The 15,832-nt window shown below is 42.8% G+C and overlaps 1 protein-coding gene and 2 long non-coding RNA genes across 3 annotated transcripts in view; all 3 read left to right on the top strand.

Moving 5' to 3' along the window:
- The window catches only part of LOC118700245 (uncharacterized), a 171,780-nt gene that overhangs the window by 148,541 nt on the left and 7,407 nt on the right, over positions 1-15,832 (top strand). The window contains exons 9-12 of the mRNA XM_054514737.1: positions 11,333-11,376; positions 11,458-11,498; positions 11,580-11,780; positions 12,878-12,970. Of these exons, the coding sequence (XP_054370712.1) occupies positions 11,333-11,376; positions 11,458-11,498; positions 11,580-11,780; positions 12,878-12,917 (326 nt within the window). The 3' untranslated portion in view covers positions 12,918-12,970. The remainder of the gene's footprint in view (positions 1-11,332; positions 11,377-11,457; positions 11,499-11,579; positions 11,781-12,877; positions 12,971-15,832) is intronic.
- On the top strand, positions 4,773-5,386 carry LOC129046686 (uncharacterized). The gene is made up of 3 exons (XR_008508371.1): positions 4,773-4,867; positions 4,954-5,078; positions 5,307-5,386. It is a non-coding gene; the product is annotated as an uncharacterized LOC129046686 (long non-coding RNA).
- Positions 6,065-6,646, top strand: LOC118700250 (uncharacterized). Its single transcript, XR_004982245.2, has 4 exons — positions 6,065-6,133; positions 6,208-6,249; positions 6,342-6,397; positions 6,475-6,646. It is a non-coding gene; the product is annotated as an uncharacterized LOC118700250 (long non-coding RNA).

Consider the following 15,832-nt stretch of genomic DNA (forward strand, 5'->3'; position numbering starts at 1 on the left):
GTAAAAGGTGCCGTAAAGCGCGACTGTCGTAAAAGGTGCCGTAAAGCGCGACTGTCGCAAAAGGTGCCGTAAAGCGCGACTGTCGCAAAACGTGCCGTAAAGCGCGACTGTCGTAAAAGGTGCCGTAAAGCGCGACTGTCGCAAAACTGCCGTAAAGCGCGACTGTCGTAAAAGGTGCCGTAAAGCGCGACTGTCGCAAAACTGCCGTAAAGCGCGACTGTCGTAAAAGGTGCCGTAAAGTGCGACTGTCGCAAAAGTGTCGTAAAAGGTGCCGTAAAGCGCGACTGTCGTAAAAGGTGCCGTAAAGCGCGACTGTCGCAAAACTGCCGTAAAGCGCGACTGTCGTAAAAGGTGCCGTAAAGCGCGACTGTCGCAAAAGTGTCGCAAAAGGTGCCGTAAAGCGCGACTGTCGTAAAAGGTGCCGTAAAGCGCGACTGTCGCAAAACTGCCGTAAAGCGCGACTGTCGTAAAAGGTGCCGTAAAACGCGACTGTCGCAAAAGGTGCCGTAAAGCGCGACTGTCGCAAAAGTGTCGTAAAAGGTGCCGTAAAGCGCGACTGTCGCAAAAGGTGTCGTAAAGCGCGACTGTCGTAAAAGGTGCCGTAAAGTGCGACTGTCGCAAAAGTGTCGTGAAAGGTGCCGTAAAGCACGACTGTCGTAAAAGGTGCGTTTTTTCGACAGTCGCGCTTTACGACACTACCTTTTATGGAACTTTTACGGTACTTTACAGTACTTTACGGATTTTATTTGGTTTTTTAATTACTTTTAATTAATTTTTTTTTAATTTAATTTTTATTTAATTTTTTTAAATTTTCCTGTTTTTAAAGCTTTTTTTAATTTTTTTTTTGTTTTAACTTTTCTATTTTAAAGCATTTATTTTATTTTTTAATTTTCCTTTTTATTTAATGTTTAGTTTAAATTTTTATATTTTTAAAGCATTTAAAAATTTTTCTATTTTTATTTTTTTCTTAATTTTTAGTTTTGAGGGGTTTTTTTAAAGCTTTTTTTCTTATTATTTTTGATTTAATTTTTATTTTTGATTTATCTATTTTTAAATCTTTTTATTTTATTTTTTAATTTTTTAATTTTAATTTTTGTTTTATTTTTTTAAAGCATTTATTTTTTTTAATTTTATTTTTTAGTTTTTAGTTTTCATTTTTTATTTATAAACTATTTATTTTTTTTTAATTTTATTTTTTATTTCATATTTATTTTTGCTTTATCTTTTTTTAAAGCATTTATTTTATTTTTTTAGTTTTTATTTATTTTTAGATTTGATTTTTTTATTTTTAAAGCATTTATTTTATTTTTTATTTTTTATTTAGTTTTTATTTTTTATTTTTCTATTTTTAAAGCTTTTTATTTTATCTTTTAATTTTATTTTTTATTTCATTTTTATTTTTTGCTTTTTTCTATTTTTAAAGCTTTTTTAAAAAATTTATTATTTATTTAATTTTTAGTTTTCATTTTTTTATTTTTAAAGCTTTTTTAAATTTTTTATTTAATTTTAATTTTTGATCTTTCTATTTTTAAAGCTTTTTTTAATTTTTTATTTAATTTTTTATTTCATTTTTAGTTTTAATTTTTTATTTTTAAACTATTTATTTTATCTTTTTAATATTATATTTTCTTTCATTTTTATGTTTTGCTTTTTCTATTTTTAAAGCATTTATTTTATTTTTTTAATTTTATTTTTTATTTAATTTTTGTTTTGATTTTTTTATTTTTAAACATTTTTTTAATTTATTTTTATTTTTGATCTTTCTATTTTTAAAGCTTTTTAATTTTTTTTTTAATTTTTAGTTTTAATTTTTTTATTTTTAAACATTTATTATATTTTTTAATTTTATTTTTTATTTCATTTTTAGTTTTAATTTTTTATTTTTAAACTATTTATTTTATTTTTTAAATTTTCTTATTTATTTAATTTTTAGTTTTGATTTTTTTATTTTTAAAGCATTTTTTATTATTTTTTATTTAATTTTTATTTTTGATCTTTCTGTTTTTAAAGATTTTTTTTATTTTTTATTTAATTTTTTAAAATTTTTCTATTTTTAAACCTTTTTTTTATTTTTTAATTTTATTTTATATTTCATTTTTAGTTTTAATTTTTTATTTTTAAACTATTTATTTTACCTTTTTAATTTTATTTTTTATTCAACTTTTATTTTTTGCTTTTTCTATTTTTAAAGCTTTTATTTTATTTTTTTAATTTTCCTTTTTATTTAATTTTTAGTTTTGGTTTTTTTATTTTTAAAACATTTTTTTATTTTTTATTTTTTATTTAATTTTTATTTTTGATCTTTCTATTTTTAAAGCTCTTTTTATTTTTTATTTAATTTTTAGTTTTAATTTTTTTATTTTTAAACATTTATTATATTTTTCAAATTTATTTTCTTATTTCATTTTTAGTTTTAATTTTTTATTTTTAAACTATTTATTTTATTTTTTTAATTTTCTTTTTTATTTAATTTTTAGTTTTAATTTTTTTATTTTTAAAGCATTTTTTTATTATTTTTTATTTAATTTTTATTTTTGATCTTTCTGTTTTTAAAGATTTTTTTATTTTTTATTTAATTTTTAAAATTTTTTCTATTTTCAAAGCTTTTATTTTATTTTTTAATTTAATTTTTTATTTTTAAACTATTTATTTTATCTTTTTAATTTTCTTTTTTATTTAATTTTTATTTTTTGCTTTTTCTATTTTTAAAGCTTTTATTTTATTTTTTAAATTTTCCTTTTTATTTAATTTTTAGTTTTGATTTTTTTATTTTTAAACATTTTTTATTTTTTATTTTTTATTTACTTTTTATTTTTGATCTTTCTATTTTTAAAGCTCTTTTTATTTTTTATTTAATTTTTAGTTTTAATTTTTTTATTTTTAAACATTTATTTTATTTTTTAATTTTCTTTTTTATTTATTTTTAGTTTTAATTTTTCTATTTTTAAAGCATTTCTTTTATTTTTTAAAATTTTTTTTTAATTTTTAGTTTTAATTTTTCTGTTTTTAAAGCTTTTTATTTTTTAAATTTTCTATTTTTTTTTATTTTCCCAGTTTTAAAGCATTTATTTTATTTTTTATTTTATTTTTTATTTAATTTTTATTTTTAATTTTTCTATTTTTAAAGCTTTTTTTTTTATTTTATTTGGTGCTGCCCAGACCAACTCAAGCTGGTGATTGGGGTGGTGTTTGAGGGTCTTGCAGTTACCCAGATTAATAGGTAGAGATGGTGTTTGGAGGCCACAGTGTTACAGGTAGGGGTTAAACTGTTTTTTAGGGTCTTTCAGGTGATTTTTCAGGGATTTTTAGGGATATTTTAGGGTTTTTTTTTCAGGAGTTTTTTAGGAATTCTCTGGAAATGTTTAGGATACCTTTAGGGCTTTTTCAATAATTTTTAGGGTGTTTTAATGACTGTTTTACCCGGGCGCCCCAGCCACCCAAGGCACCCCATGCCAAGGGAAGAGCCCTTTTGCCAAGGGGCAGCATCTGAGCAGGCCAGGCAGCATGTGGGGTTCCAGGAGAGGGCTTTCAACTTTCCCCTTTTACTGTGCCAGTCCCTCCCAGAGCCCCCAGGCCCTCCACAGCACTCCCAGAAAGGAGAGGGGTTATTAGGAGAAAAAGGGTTTAGAAAAAAGGGAAAAAGCTTCCTTTTCCTTTATTTTTTGTGTTCAAACTGGGAGGGACTCTGCTTCCCCTGCAATTTTAGTGGTCTCAGTTGAAAGAATCCCTGCCTTTTCTGTGCTGTTCGGGGTATTAATTGACAGGGAGTCCTCATTTTTGATTATTTTCCTGTTTAAGTAGAAGGGGAAAACCTTGATAATGTTTCTTATGGGTTTGAATTAAGGGTAGCCAGCCCCTTTTTGTTGTCCTGAGGCCTAAATTGAGGGAGAAGCCCAGCTATACCCTCCATCTTAAGAGTTTGAACTGAGGGAAAAATCCCTCTTTTTTCATCACTGGAGAGATTTAAAGAGAGAGGAAAACCTCTGGATTCCACTGGAGAGGAAAACCCCTCTTTTCCCAGTACTTAAGGAGAATAAATTAAAGGGCAGAAGCTATTTATTTGCCATTGTATTAGTTTCAGTAGAGGTAGCTGCCCCATTTCCTCTGTTTAAGGGGTTCACTGGAAGGAAGCTCTGCTTTTTTCAGCATTTTAAGGGTTTAAAACTACATTTCAGGGCTCTTCTTTCTGTGCCATAGGACCAAGTATCTCAGAGCAGGGTAAGCCGGGCACGCACTTAACCCTTACACTGCCTGGGAAGCTTTTATTTTTCTTATTTTTACTTATAAAGTAGTTAGGCCTAATTAGAGGTCCCAAGGAGACTTAGACAATTTTCTCCACCCAGCTTAGTCACACGTGAAATACTACTTAGTAGCCACTAAGGAATGATTAGGAAAGTTAACAGCAAATCACCTAATTTATCTAGTTATGCTGTCTAAAGAGAAACTTTTATTTCTTACCAGTTTTGTACCCTTTTGCTCCAAATAGATGTTGCAAAAAAAAAAGCACTGATATTTTTCTGGAGAGTTTTCTTCTATAACAAGCCCTCTACTCCCCTTGAAATCAAATTAGAAACGCCAAACACCTGCAGTCGCTCTGAGGGTTGTTATACCCGGTGGGATTCGCCCCCTCCCTTTTCCTGGGTGCCATGGGAACGAGAGGCGGGCACCATCAGGGGTATATTAACCCCAGCCTTGGCCCAGGGCCTTCATTCCCCCTCTGGGATGTGCTGGGATAAGAGCTCTCCTCTCATTTCAGGTAAGAGGCTCTTTCAGTTTACCTCAGCTTGTTTTCAGCAGGTGTTTCTGGGCATCTAAAGCAACAGAGGCTTTGAAGATACTGTGAAGAAAACAGCCTGGAATACAGCAAGTATTTAAGTTCACAATTTTGGGTTTTGTGTTTAGGGGTGGTAAAGTGCATTTGTAATTTCTGATTTTGTTCTGTTTTTTTTTTAGGAGGAGGAGTGCAGCTTCCAGAGGCTGCAGGTTGTGTCAGCTACAATACTTTTTTCAGCAGATTCATCGTGTCCCAAGAGGCATCTGCCCAGTGTCTAAGATGATGTTTGAGACTGAGGCTTCAGGTGAGTTGAGGATTGTGACTAGGAGAGGGAGGCTGAGCAGGTATCCCGTTAGGAGTTATTGTTGGGGGGGTGATTTTGAAGGCAGCAGGGTGAGAAAGGGTGTTTATTTGAGCCCCCCACCCCAGGCCTTTTAGAAGCCGAGCAGAGGCATTCACACGTCTTACAGCACACAAGGTCACCCACTGCACTCACAGGAATGCCATTTAACTTTGCCTTTCTCTAACCCAGGTGCCACTCATAATAACGGCCACAGCCTTGGAATCAGGATGAAGCTGGAGCCTGAAGGACTCAGGCACACTCAGGAGAGGGCAAGTAGCTGACTTGCTGGGATTTGGCCCACATAACTCTGTACTCATACATTGGTTTTGTTTTTCTTTATTGTAGCTGACCGAGAGGCTAACAGGCGATCACGGGGCCCTCCGAGGCAGACTCATTTCAGGTGCAACGTGGATCCTCATCACCAATCATCCAAAAGATAAGTCGGGGCCACGGCCTGGAGATGGGACAATGGGAGAGTAGCGGGTTGGGAGTTCCTGGGACAGATTTAAAAAATAGTAGAGGGAAAAGCAATCTCCTCCAAGGGGCCTCTTAGGACAGCTGAAGGGAGAGGCTCTGATTTTGATGGCAGCTTTCAGGCGGGCAACGCAGAACAGTTCCGGTCCCTGTCGTGTTGTCCGGCGTACCGTGTTACCTAGTGAGTCTTTGGGGTCCCTTTTGCCTTTTCCCCTCGAGACCCTCACCACAAGCATGATGTGTTGTGTTTATCGTCCCCCTGTTTGTCACGTTCTGTGTCACGGGTGTCTGCACATGTTTGTGCCGGAGCTGCTCTGCCCTGCCGCATAGCCTGCTGCAAGAGGACAAGTCCCAGGGACTCGCAGTTTGTGGGGTGTTTGCAGAGTCTAGATGATATTCCTAGATAGACAGAAGATGTTTGGAGCTGTGAAGTTATCCTGCAGGCCTTTGACTTTTGTCCTGACTTTCTTTCAGACGCAGAAGGATAAAATCCAGGGCAAAATCCATCCACCCATCCCGGGTGAGGAGGTTCCCCCGAGCAGGTCAGTCACCGTTTGTCTCTGCAGGGGGAGTGTAAAGTGTGACTCTGTTGCAGCTCTGTTCTTTTTCTTTTTAGGAGGTAAAGCTGGATATCAGCAGTCAAGGTGAGGTGGGCAAGGTGAGCATTGAGTAGCGTCCAGAAGCAGTTGTTATTGCTCCAGTCTCACTTTCCGGTGCAACTCTAAGCATCCGTTCCTGTGTTTTCATCAGCCTCGGAGCGCGGCCGAAGGGTGCGGCCCCAGGAGCCGGGCATGCTTAGGAGAACGGTGAGTGGCAGAATTGTTGGGTTTTGGCCAGTGTGCTGCAGCGATCATGCATTGATATTTGCATTTCTTTCATGTAGCTGACTAAGAAACAACAGGGAGTTGTTGAACAACAGTGCCAGCAGGAACTTCCCAGATGTTGAGGCTGCCTTCTTTTGCACCTGACACGGACCTGAATCCCCAGATGTCTGAGAGATAAGTAGAGGCGTACAACCCACAGAGGGGATGAAAGCGGGGTGCAGGGTAGGGACCCACAGGGAGGGGTTTTTGAGTCTCCTTTGGAGATGGGGGTGTCCATGAAGCAGACACCCTTAGGCCCCATAAAAGGAAAGCCTGACTTTTCATCACAGTGCTGAGGTGCGCAGGGCAGAGCAGTCCTGGTGTGTATCGTGTCACTTGTCTTTTGTGTATTATGTGTGTTTGGATATGTCATGTCTTTTATCTTAGGCCTTGGAGGGGCCTGTCAGGAGCCCTGGCATCATTGTTAGTATCTGATCTCTGCATTCCTCGGCCTGGCACCAATGCCATAGAACTTTTGACTCGGGATCTCAGACAGGCATCAGACTCTCTTGTCTCTTTAGAAGCATCTGGTCGGATGTCTTTTCAGGTCTTGTTCTGAGCTGTGTTGACAGCTCTGCCCCACCAGGATCTATTATGGCGGACTAGGACTCGAAAGAACGTGAGGGCAGGTAGAGGCTTCTGGCCGTAGGATTCTCGGGCATCCATGTTTGCAGTTCTTGGAATAAATCATTCGGTTAGCATCTTCTTCCTCCAGGTTTCTCTGAGCCTCATCAGCTCACCCTCAGTCTCACCTCAGTCATCTCCTTTTGCATTCTCTCAGTCCTCGCAGCCATTTTCCTTGCCAGGAGATTTCTGTCTGTGTCGTGTCCCCGTCGTCTGTCACGTCTTGTCTGTCCCGTGTCACGGGTGTCTGCACACATTTGTGCTGGAGCTGCTCTGCCCTGCCACATAGCCTGGCGCAATAGGACAAGCCCTGGGGGGTTGAAATTTGTAATGTGGGGTGTACTTGGAATCTAGATGCCATTCCTAGATTGACCTAAGGTGTTTGCAGCTTTTGAGTTATCCTGCAGGTGTTTGACATATGTTCTGACTTTCTTTCAGGTGCAGATGCATTGCACCCATGGCAGAGCCCCCATCCTGGGTGAGTGGGTTCCCACAAGCAGGTCAGTCACCACTTGTCTCTGCAGGGGAAGTGTCGAGGGGGACCCTGTTACAGCTCTGTTCTTTTTCTTTATTTTTAGGAAGTAAAGCTGGATCTCAGCAGTCAAGTTCAGGAGAGCAAGGTGATCAGGAGCATTTCTTGTTGCTGAGGTCTCAATTCCTGGGGCAAGTCTAAGTCTCCATTCTCTTTTGTGTGGTTTAGGCAATCCACTCGGAGCCTGCCGAGCCCCCGTCACCAGCCGGCCGATGCACCGGGTTCCCTGCACGTGTGAGCCCTGTGGATGCGTTACAGGACCTGGTGATGAAGCCCAGAACTTTTCTATTTCAAGGTGCCATCCAGGTGACCTTGGGCACCTGCCAAGGAGTTGTGGTGGGTCGGGGAAGTAGGGAGGAGGAGCGAGGGTCCCCTCAGGTTTCAGCCATGCCAAATCACCTCATCTCCTCTTAACCCAGGCACCCCCTGTGACGACGGCCTCGGTCTCCGAGCGTGCCCGAAGCATGCGGCCCGAGCAGCTGAGCGTTCTTAGGAGAAGGGTGAGTAGCAGACTTGTGGGGTTTTGGCCGATGGGCTGCCGAGATCGGGCACTGATGTTTGGTTTTCTTTAATACAGCTGTCTGAGAGACACCAGCCCGGTGCCAGCAGGACCTTCCTGGCCGACGAGGTTTCCTTTCTTTGCACCTGAGACCGGCATCCCCAGATGTGCGAGAGATAAGTAGAGGGCCACAACCCACAGAGGGGATGAAAGCAGGGTGCTGGTTTGGGAATTACTGGGCGGGGTTTTTGTTTCCCCTTTGGAGGTGGCGGTGTCCCTGAAGCGGCCCCTTAGGCCCCATAAAAGCAAAGCCTGACTTTGGATCACAGTGCTGAGGTGCGCAGGGCAGAGCAGTCCCGACGTGTATCGTGTCACTTGTCTTTTGTGTATTATGTGTTGTTTGCATATGTCATGTCTTTTCCCTGAGCCCTTTGAGGGGCCTGTCAGAAACCCTGGCATCATTGTTAGCATCTGTGCTCTCTGCATTCCTCGGCCTGGCACCCAGGCCATAGAACTTTTGCCTCAGGAGCTCAGACAGGCATCAGACTCTCTTGTCTCTTTAGAAGCATCTGGTCGGATGTCTTTTCAGGTCTTGTTCTGAGCTGTATGGACAGCTATGCCCCGCCAGAATCCATTATGGCGGACTTGGACTTGAAAGAACGTGAGTACAGGTAGTGGCTTCTGGCCGTAGGATTCTCGGGCATCCATGTTTGCAGTTCTTGGAATAAATCATTCAGTTAGCATCTTCTTCCTCCAGGTTTCTCTGAGCCTCATCAGCTCACCATCGGTCTCTCCTCGGTCATCTCCTTTTGCATTCTCTCAGTCCTCGCAGCCATTTTCCTCGCCAGGAGATTTCTGTCCGTGTTGTGTCCCCGTTGTTTGTCATGTCCTGTCTGTCCTGTGTCACGGGTGTGTGCACACACATTTGTGCCGGAGCTGCTCTGCCCTGCCGCATAGCCTGGTGCAATAGGAGAAGTCCCGGGGACCTGGACTTTGTAATGTGGGGTGTAGTTGGACTCTAGGTGGGATTTGTAGATGGACACAGGATATCTGGAGCTCTTAAGAGCCAGACTGTTGCAGGATAACTTGTCCTAACTTTTTTTTCAGATTCAGATGGATTAAATGTGTGCCAGAGGGCCCCATCCTGGGTGAGTGGTTTCCCCCAACCAGGTGAGGCACCGTTTATCTCTGCAGCAGAAGTGTTTGTGGTGACTCTGTTACAGCTCTGTTCTTTGTCTTTCTTTTTAGGAAGTAAATCTGGGTACCAGCAGTCAAGGTGAGCAGTGGAGAGAAGTAGTTGTTATTGCTCAACTCTCAGTGTCTGGTGCAGCTCTAAGTTTCCATTCTCTTTTTTTGGGGTTTAGGCAATCCACTCGGAGCCTGCCGAGCCCCCGTCACCAGCCGGCCGATGCACCGGGTTCCCTGCACGTGTGAGCCCTGTGGATGCGTTACAGGACCTGGTGATGAAGCCCAGAACTTTTCTATTTCAAGGTGCCATCCAGGTGGCCTTGGGCACCTGCCAAGGAGTTGGGGTGAGTCGGGGAAGTAGGGAGGAGGAGTGAGGGTCCCCTCAGGTTTCAGCCATGCCAAATCACCTCATCTCCTCTTAACCCAGGCACCCCCTGTGGCGATGGCCTCGGTCTCCGAGCGTGCCCGAAGCGTGCGGCCCGAGCAGCTGAGCGTTCTTAGGAGAAGGGTGAGTAGCAGACTTGTGGGGTTTTGGCCGATGGGCTGCCGAGATTGGGCACTGATGTTTGGTTTTCTTTAATACAGCTGTCTAAGAGACACCAGCCCGGTGCCAGCAGGAGCTTCCCAGCTGACGAGGTTTCCTTTCTTCGCACCTGAGACCGGCATCCCCGGATGTCTGAGAAGTAGAGGGCCACGACCCCCAGGGGGGATGAAAGCAGGGTGCTGGTTTGGGAATTACTGGGAGCGGGGGGTTTGAGTCCGCTTTGGAGGTGAGTAGGTTTGGAGGTGAGGAGTGTCCCTGAAGCGGCCCCTTAGGCCCCATAAAAGCAAAGCCTGACTTTTGATCCCAGTGCTGAGGTGAGCGGGGCAGAGCAGTCCCGGTGTGTATTGTGTCACTTGTCTTTTGTGTATTATGTGTTGTTGGATATCTCATGTCTTTTATCATAGCCCTTTGAGGGGCCTGTCAGAAACCTTGGCACCAGTCTTAGCATCTGTACTCTCAGCGTTCCTTGCCCTGGCACCGATGCCATGGAACTTTTAACTTGGTAGCTCAGACAGGTATCAGAATAGCAACTCTTTTTCGAAGCCTCCGGTCAGATGTCTTTTCAGGTCTTGTTCTGAGCTGTACGGACAGCTATGCCCTGCCAGGATCCATTATGGCAGATTAGGACTTGTAAGAATGTGGGGACAGGTAGAGGCTTCTGGCCGTAGGATTCTCGGGCATCCATCTTTGCAGTTCTTGGAATAAATCATTCAGTTAGCATCTTGTTCCTCCAGGGTTCTCTGAACTTCATCAGCCCGCCATCAGTTTCACCTTGGTCTTCTAATTTTGCGTCCTCTCGGTGCTCGCTGTCATTTTCCTTACCCAGAGATTTCTGTTCCTGTTGTGTCCCCGTTGTTTGTCCTGTCCTGTGTCACAGGTATCTGCACACACATTTGTGCTGGAGCTGCTCTGCCCTGCTGCATAGCCTGGTGTAATAGGCGAAGTCCCGGGGACTCGATGTTTGTAATGTGGGGTGTAGTTGGACTCTAGGTGGGATTTGTAGATGGGCACAAGATGTCTGGAGCTCTTAAGTTATTCTGCAGCTCTTTGATTTTTGTCCTTTCTTTCAGGTGCAGAAGGATAAAATCCAGGGCAGAGCCCCCCATCTCGGGTGAGGGGATTGCCCTGAGCAGGTCAGTCACTGTTTGTCTCTGTAGAGGGAGCATAAATGATGGCTGTTAGAGCAGTCTTCTTTGTCTCACTTTTTAGGAAGTCAAAGCAGAGAGCAGCAGTCAAGGCCGAGTGAGCGAGGTGAGCATTGAGTAGTGTACAGAAGCAGTTGTTTTTGCTGATGTCTCAGTTTCTGGTGCAGCTCTAAGCATCTCCACTTTTTTTTTTCTATTTTAGGTGGTCCGCTTGCCATCTATCCTGGCCGAGCATGCCCATTCCAGGTGTGTGCAGCTTAAGGTATTGTTGTGGCATCCTTGTCAGATTTGGGAGGTTGTGTTTTCACAGTGTCTCAGCATGCTTTTCTGCTTTGTTTCTTTGCAGGTGCTGTCACTGCCCTAGGCACGCCAAGGAACAGAGGAGGGCAGGTGAGTCGGAGTTTAGGCAGGCTGACTCCTAGGTGAGCGTTACACAGCAGCATGCTAAGCGTGTCCCTTTTCTTTTCGCAGGTATCTTCTGGGCACCCTCTGGAGTCAAATCAAGATTTGAGGTGAGCTGGGGCAGGGGTGCGGAGGAGCCCTGGGGATTACTGCTTTTGAGGGCAATAGTCAGGTTTTCTGTTTTGTCTTAGGTACCCTGAGGAGGCTCGTAGCCAAAGGTTGGGAAGGACAGCACCGAGGCACACACGGAGCACGTTTCATCATCCACGTCCGACCGAGGATGGATTTTGTCTGCTCCTTTTCCAAAAGCTAAGTGTCGGGGCCAGTGGTTGGGAGAAGGGTAAAAACCTTTACTATCGCAGAGGGCAATTTGATGTCAGCTTGGTGGAGAGGTCTGTAGTGGGACAGGCTCTCTGGAAGTAAAGGGAGAGGGTTTCCCCTCAGCCTCGCCAGAGCCTTTGCCGGGCAGGGCAGTTCCGACCCATCTCCACATTTTCGCGTACTTTTTGTCGTCCGCCTTCCTCGACTCGATGTCGTCACGGATCTTTCCCCCGAGGAGCTCGCCTTCACGTCCGGAGCTACGGCCACGGTCACCCGGCAGTCGGCTTCCTTCTCTAGGCTCGCCGAGCCTCTCGAGCATCCTCTTAACTGCTTTGGCACTAACTTCTTTTAATGAGTTACATTTCATCATCACGTGCTCTCGTCATAGGGCTTCCTTTCCTTTGGCATCATCAGCCTCTGGCTCATCTTGCACTAGGAATCTCGGGTCCCTACGGGGACAGTGCCAGGCAGTTGCCACTTGTCTCTGTGTTATGTCACCCATGTCTATGTTATGTTGTCCGTGTCTGTGTCCGTTGTCTTCCATGTCATAGGCCTTTGTTACGTCTCGATGCTTTATCGGCACTATTCTGTGCCATATAGGCCGTATTCTACTCACGTTCCTTTCTGGATATCCCTTATTCTGGCATCTTTACATTTTTACTCTTTGAGACAGGAATGTCTCAAACGGACAAGATGTTCTCATCCATCTTCCTTCTCACTACCAGCTTTGGTAGTGCCTTTTTTCCATGCCATTCTCTTGGACTGCTAGAGGGAGTGTCTTACACCCTCCTCATGTGACTGCAGTACTTCTATAGGTTCCATCTTCTCAAGGGTATAGGACTCAAGAATTCATCTTCCAGCGAGTTATCTCAAGTCCTGGCTTTTATATTGTGTGTACCTGTGCTGGCTTATACTGTATGTACCTACACTCTATGTACACTTGCACTGTATGCATCGACTTACATTGTTGTGTGTACTTATATTGTACCACTTATGGTTGGAGCTGCCCTGCCAGGGCACATAGTCACAGTTAGGTAGAAGAGTTATAAAAACTTTACTGTTCATCTGTCTTTTATGGGATTTTGGGTAGAAAACTTATTGGTCCAGAGTGGAGACAAGTCCTAGCTGTCAGATAGCCACTCGTTGACCGCTTCCTGTCGTCTCACAGGTCCCTGAGGCTGCCGATTTCCCCAGAATCTACCATTTGACGTCAAGGAGCGCAGCCAGAAGATGTGTCGCAGCACGTTCTTCAGTGTCTCGAGTAAGGGCCGCAGCGAGCGTGTAAGTGGGAAGAGCGTGTGAGCGTGTGTGAGAGCACGTGTCTGTGTCTGTCTGCGTCTGCTCGTCTCTGCGTGTGTCAGCGCATGCTGACTGGATTACTGGATTTAACCTTGTGTGTGTGACTTTTGCTTTTCAAGTTTTTCAACTCATTTGTAAATTTAGAATAAAAAATCCCCAGCTGGGTTCCCCCCCCCCCCCCCCCCCGGCTGTTTTTTTTTTTTCCTCGGTCCCGGTCAGTCTGTGAGGCGACGTTCATCACCAAAGTTTGGGTGCGGACCATCCAGGGACCGGGGTTTTTTTGTCAAGCAGGAGGATTTTTTTGAGGCTCCCGGGAACCACGTTCCCAAGGACCAATGATTGCTGGGGTGTAATTTAGCAGTTGTGATGAGAGGGATGGTGACTTCGTGTGTCATTTGAAGGGGGTGTTAATGGTAGATGAGTGTTGTTTTTTGTGTGCTTTTGTTGGTTTGGGTTTCCTATAACAATAAATCCACATGTAATGAAAATAGAAAAAGGTTATCATCTTGTGTTAATGTGTGTGTTGTGTTGTATTGCTCTGTATTGCAGTGTGAGCAAAGGGTGAACTCTCTCCTCCTTGCTGTGACACCTGGGCTGGCAGGGATGACACAGTGACCTCGGCCGGCCGATGCTGCCTGTGCCATCACCTGGCACTGACGTGTTTGATGAAAATCCTTTCGCTGGGATTTTTCTCCTGAGAAGCCTCAGAACAGAAATGGAACCAGTAACAATCTGCTGGCTGTGGAGTGTGGGCTGGAGATGGTTTAGCAACAGGGGCATCTTAGATTAGTCTCCTGTGCATTGTTTCTACTTGATGACCAATCATGGTCCAGCTGCGTCGGGGCTGTGAGCAGTCCCAGGTTTTTATTATTCATTCCTTTCCAGCTCTCTGATGTCTCCTTGCTCTTTTAGTATAGTTCTACTATCTCATTTTCTTTTAATATAATAGAGATCATAAAATAATATTTCAGCCTTCTGAAAGGTGGAGTCAAGATTCTCGTCTCTTCCCTCGTCTTGGGGACCCTCATCACCACAATCAGCGGCCGAGCGGGTTTGTGCGAGCCTCTCAGTAACCCTCGGCTGGTCCCGAGTCGGCAGACACCGGGGGGGCAGCCCTGACACGGCTGAGAGCGGGGAGACACCCTCTGTGCCCCGAGGGTACTGAGGGCACCTGGGCTGGGGGGAGACACTCTCTGTGTGTGCCCCGAGGGTACTGAGGGCACCTGGGCTGGGGGAGACACTCTCTGTGCCCCGAGGGTGCTGAGGGCACCTGGGCTGGCAGGGAGACACTCTCTTTGCCCTGAGGGTGCTGAGGGCACCTGGGCTGGGGTGAGACACTCTCTGTGCCCCGAGGGTACTGAGGGCACCTGGGCTGGGGGGAGACACTCTCTGTGTGTGCCCCGAGGGTGCTGAGGGCACCTGGGCTGGGGGAGACACTCTCTGTGCCCCGAGGGTGCTGAGGGCACCTGGGCTGGCAGGGAGACACTCTCTTTGCCCTGAGGGTGCTGAGGGCACCTGGGCTGGGGTGAGACACTCTCTGTGCCCCGAGGGTACTGAGGGCACCTGGGCTGGGGGGAGACACTCTCTGTGCCCCGAGGGTGCTGAGGGCACCTGGGCTGGGCCCCTGTGCAGCACAAGAGACACCAGAGACAGCGGTAGATGATAAAGGGCCGACTCTTAGCAGGGGTTAATCCAAGGTTTTATTAGGAGTCCCAAAGGAGCTCCTGCACCTCAGGGGCCTCCTGCCGAGAGCCCCGGGAGATGTGTCAAGGTCACCTTTAAAGGGAGGTGGAAACCAAAAGTAGATAACATCCTACCAACCATTAAGTGACCCTAAGGGATGGATGCTGGGGGATCCAGACATATAGGACAGCGTATGGGGCAAGGCTTGGGGGGCTGACCCCTGGCCTCTGGCTCATCACTCGACGACTTGGACTGAAACTTCTGCATGGAGGGATGGGAGGCTGAGTGATTGACAGAGAGCCAGGGTGGGGTTTGGGGATGATCTCATCCCGGGAGAGGGATAACACAGGTAAAGGGAGGGGGGTACAGTTTGGGTTAAACCATTTGGGAAAAATATGGGGATACAAAACAAAATTACTTCAAAGTATTACAAAGTATAAAAATGCACTACAGCAGGTTTGGGCAGCACCAAATAAAATGTAATAAAATGCTTTAAAAATAAAAAAATTAAAAATAAAAATTAAATAAAATTAAAAAAAAACAAAATTAATTTAAAATAAATGAAAAACAAAATAAAAACTGTAAAGTGCTGTAAAGTGCTGTAATCGTTCCATAAAAGGTAGTGCCGTAATGCAAGACCCTCAAACACCACCACAATCACCAGCTTGAGTTGGTCTGGGCAGCACTAAATAAAAAAAACTAAAAACCTTTAAAAATAGAAAAATAAAAAATAAAAAATTAAATTTAAAAAATTAAATAAAATCTTTTAAAATAGAAAAATTAAAAATAAAAATTTAATAAAAAATAAAATTAAAAAATAAAATAAACGCTTTAAAAATAGAAAAATTAAAAATAAAAAATAAATAAAAAATAAAATTAGAATAATAAAATAAAAGCTATAAAAATAGAAAAATAAGAAATAAAATTAAAAAATAAATTTAAAGCTCTAAAAATAAAAAAATTAAAAATAAAAATTAAATAAAAAATAAAAATAAAAAATAAATGCTTTAAAAATAGAAAAATTAAAACTAAAATAAAAAATAAGATTAAAAAATTAAAATAAAAAGCTTTAGAAATAGAAAAATTAAAACTAAGTAAATAAAAAATAGAAAAATAAAATAAAAGCTGTAAAAATAGAAAA

Source organism: Molothrus ater, chromosome 4 (assembly GCF_012460135.2).
Source record: "Molothrus ater isolate BHLD 08-10-18 breed brown headed cowbird chromosome 4, BPBGC_Mater_1.1, whole genome shotgun sequence".
Classification (NCBI taxonomy): domain Eukaryota; kingdom Metazoa; phylum Chordata; class Aves; order Passeriformes; family Icteridae; genus Molothrus; species Molothrus ater.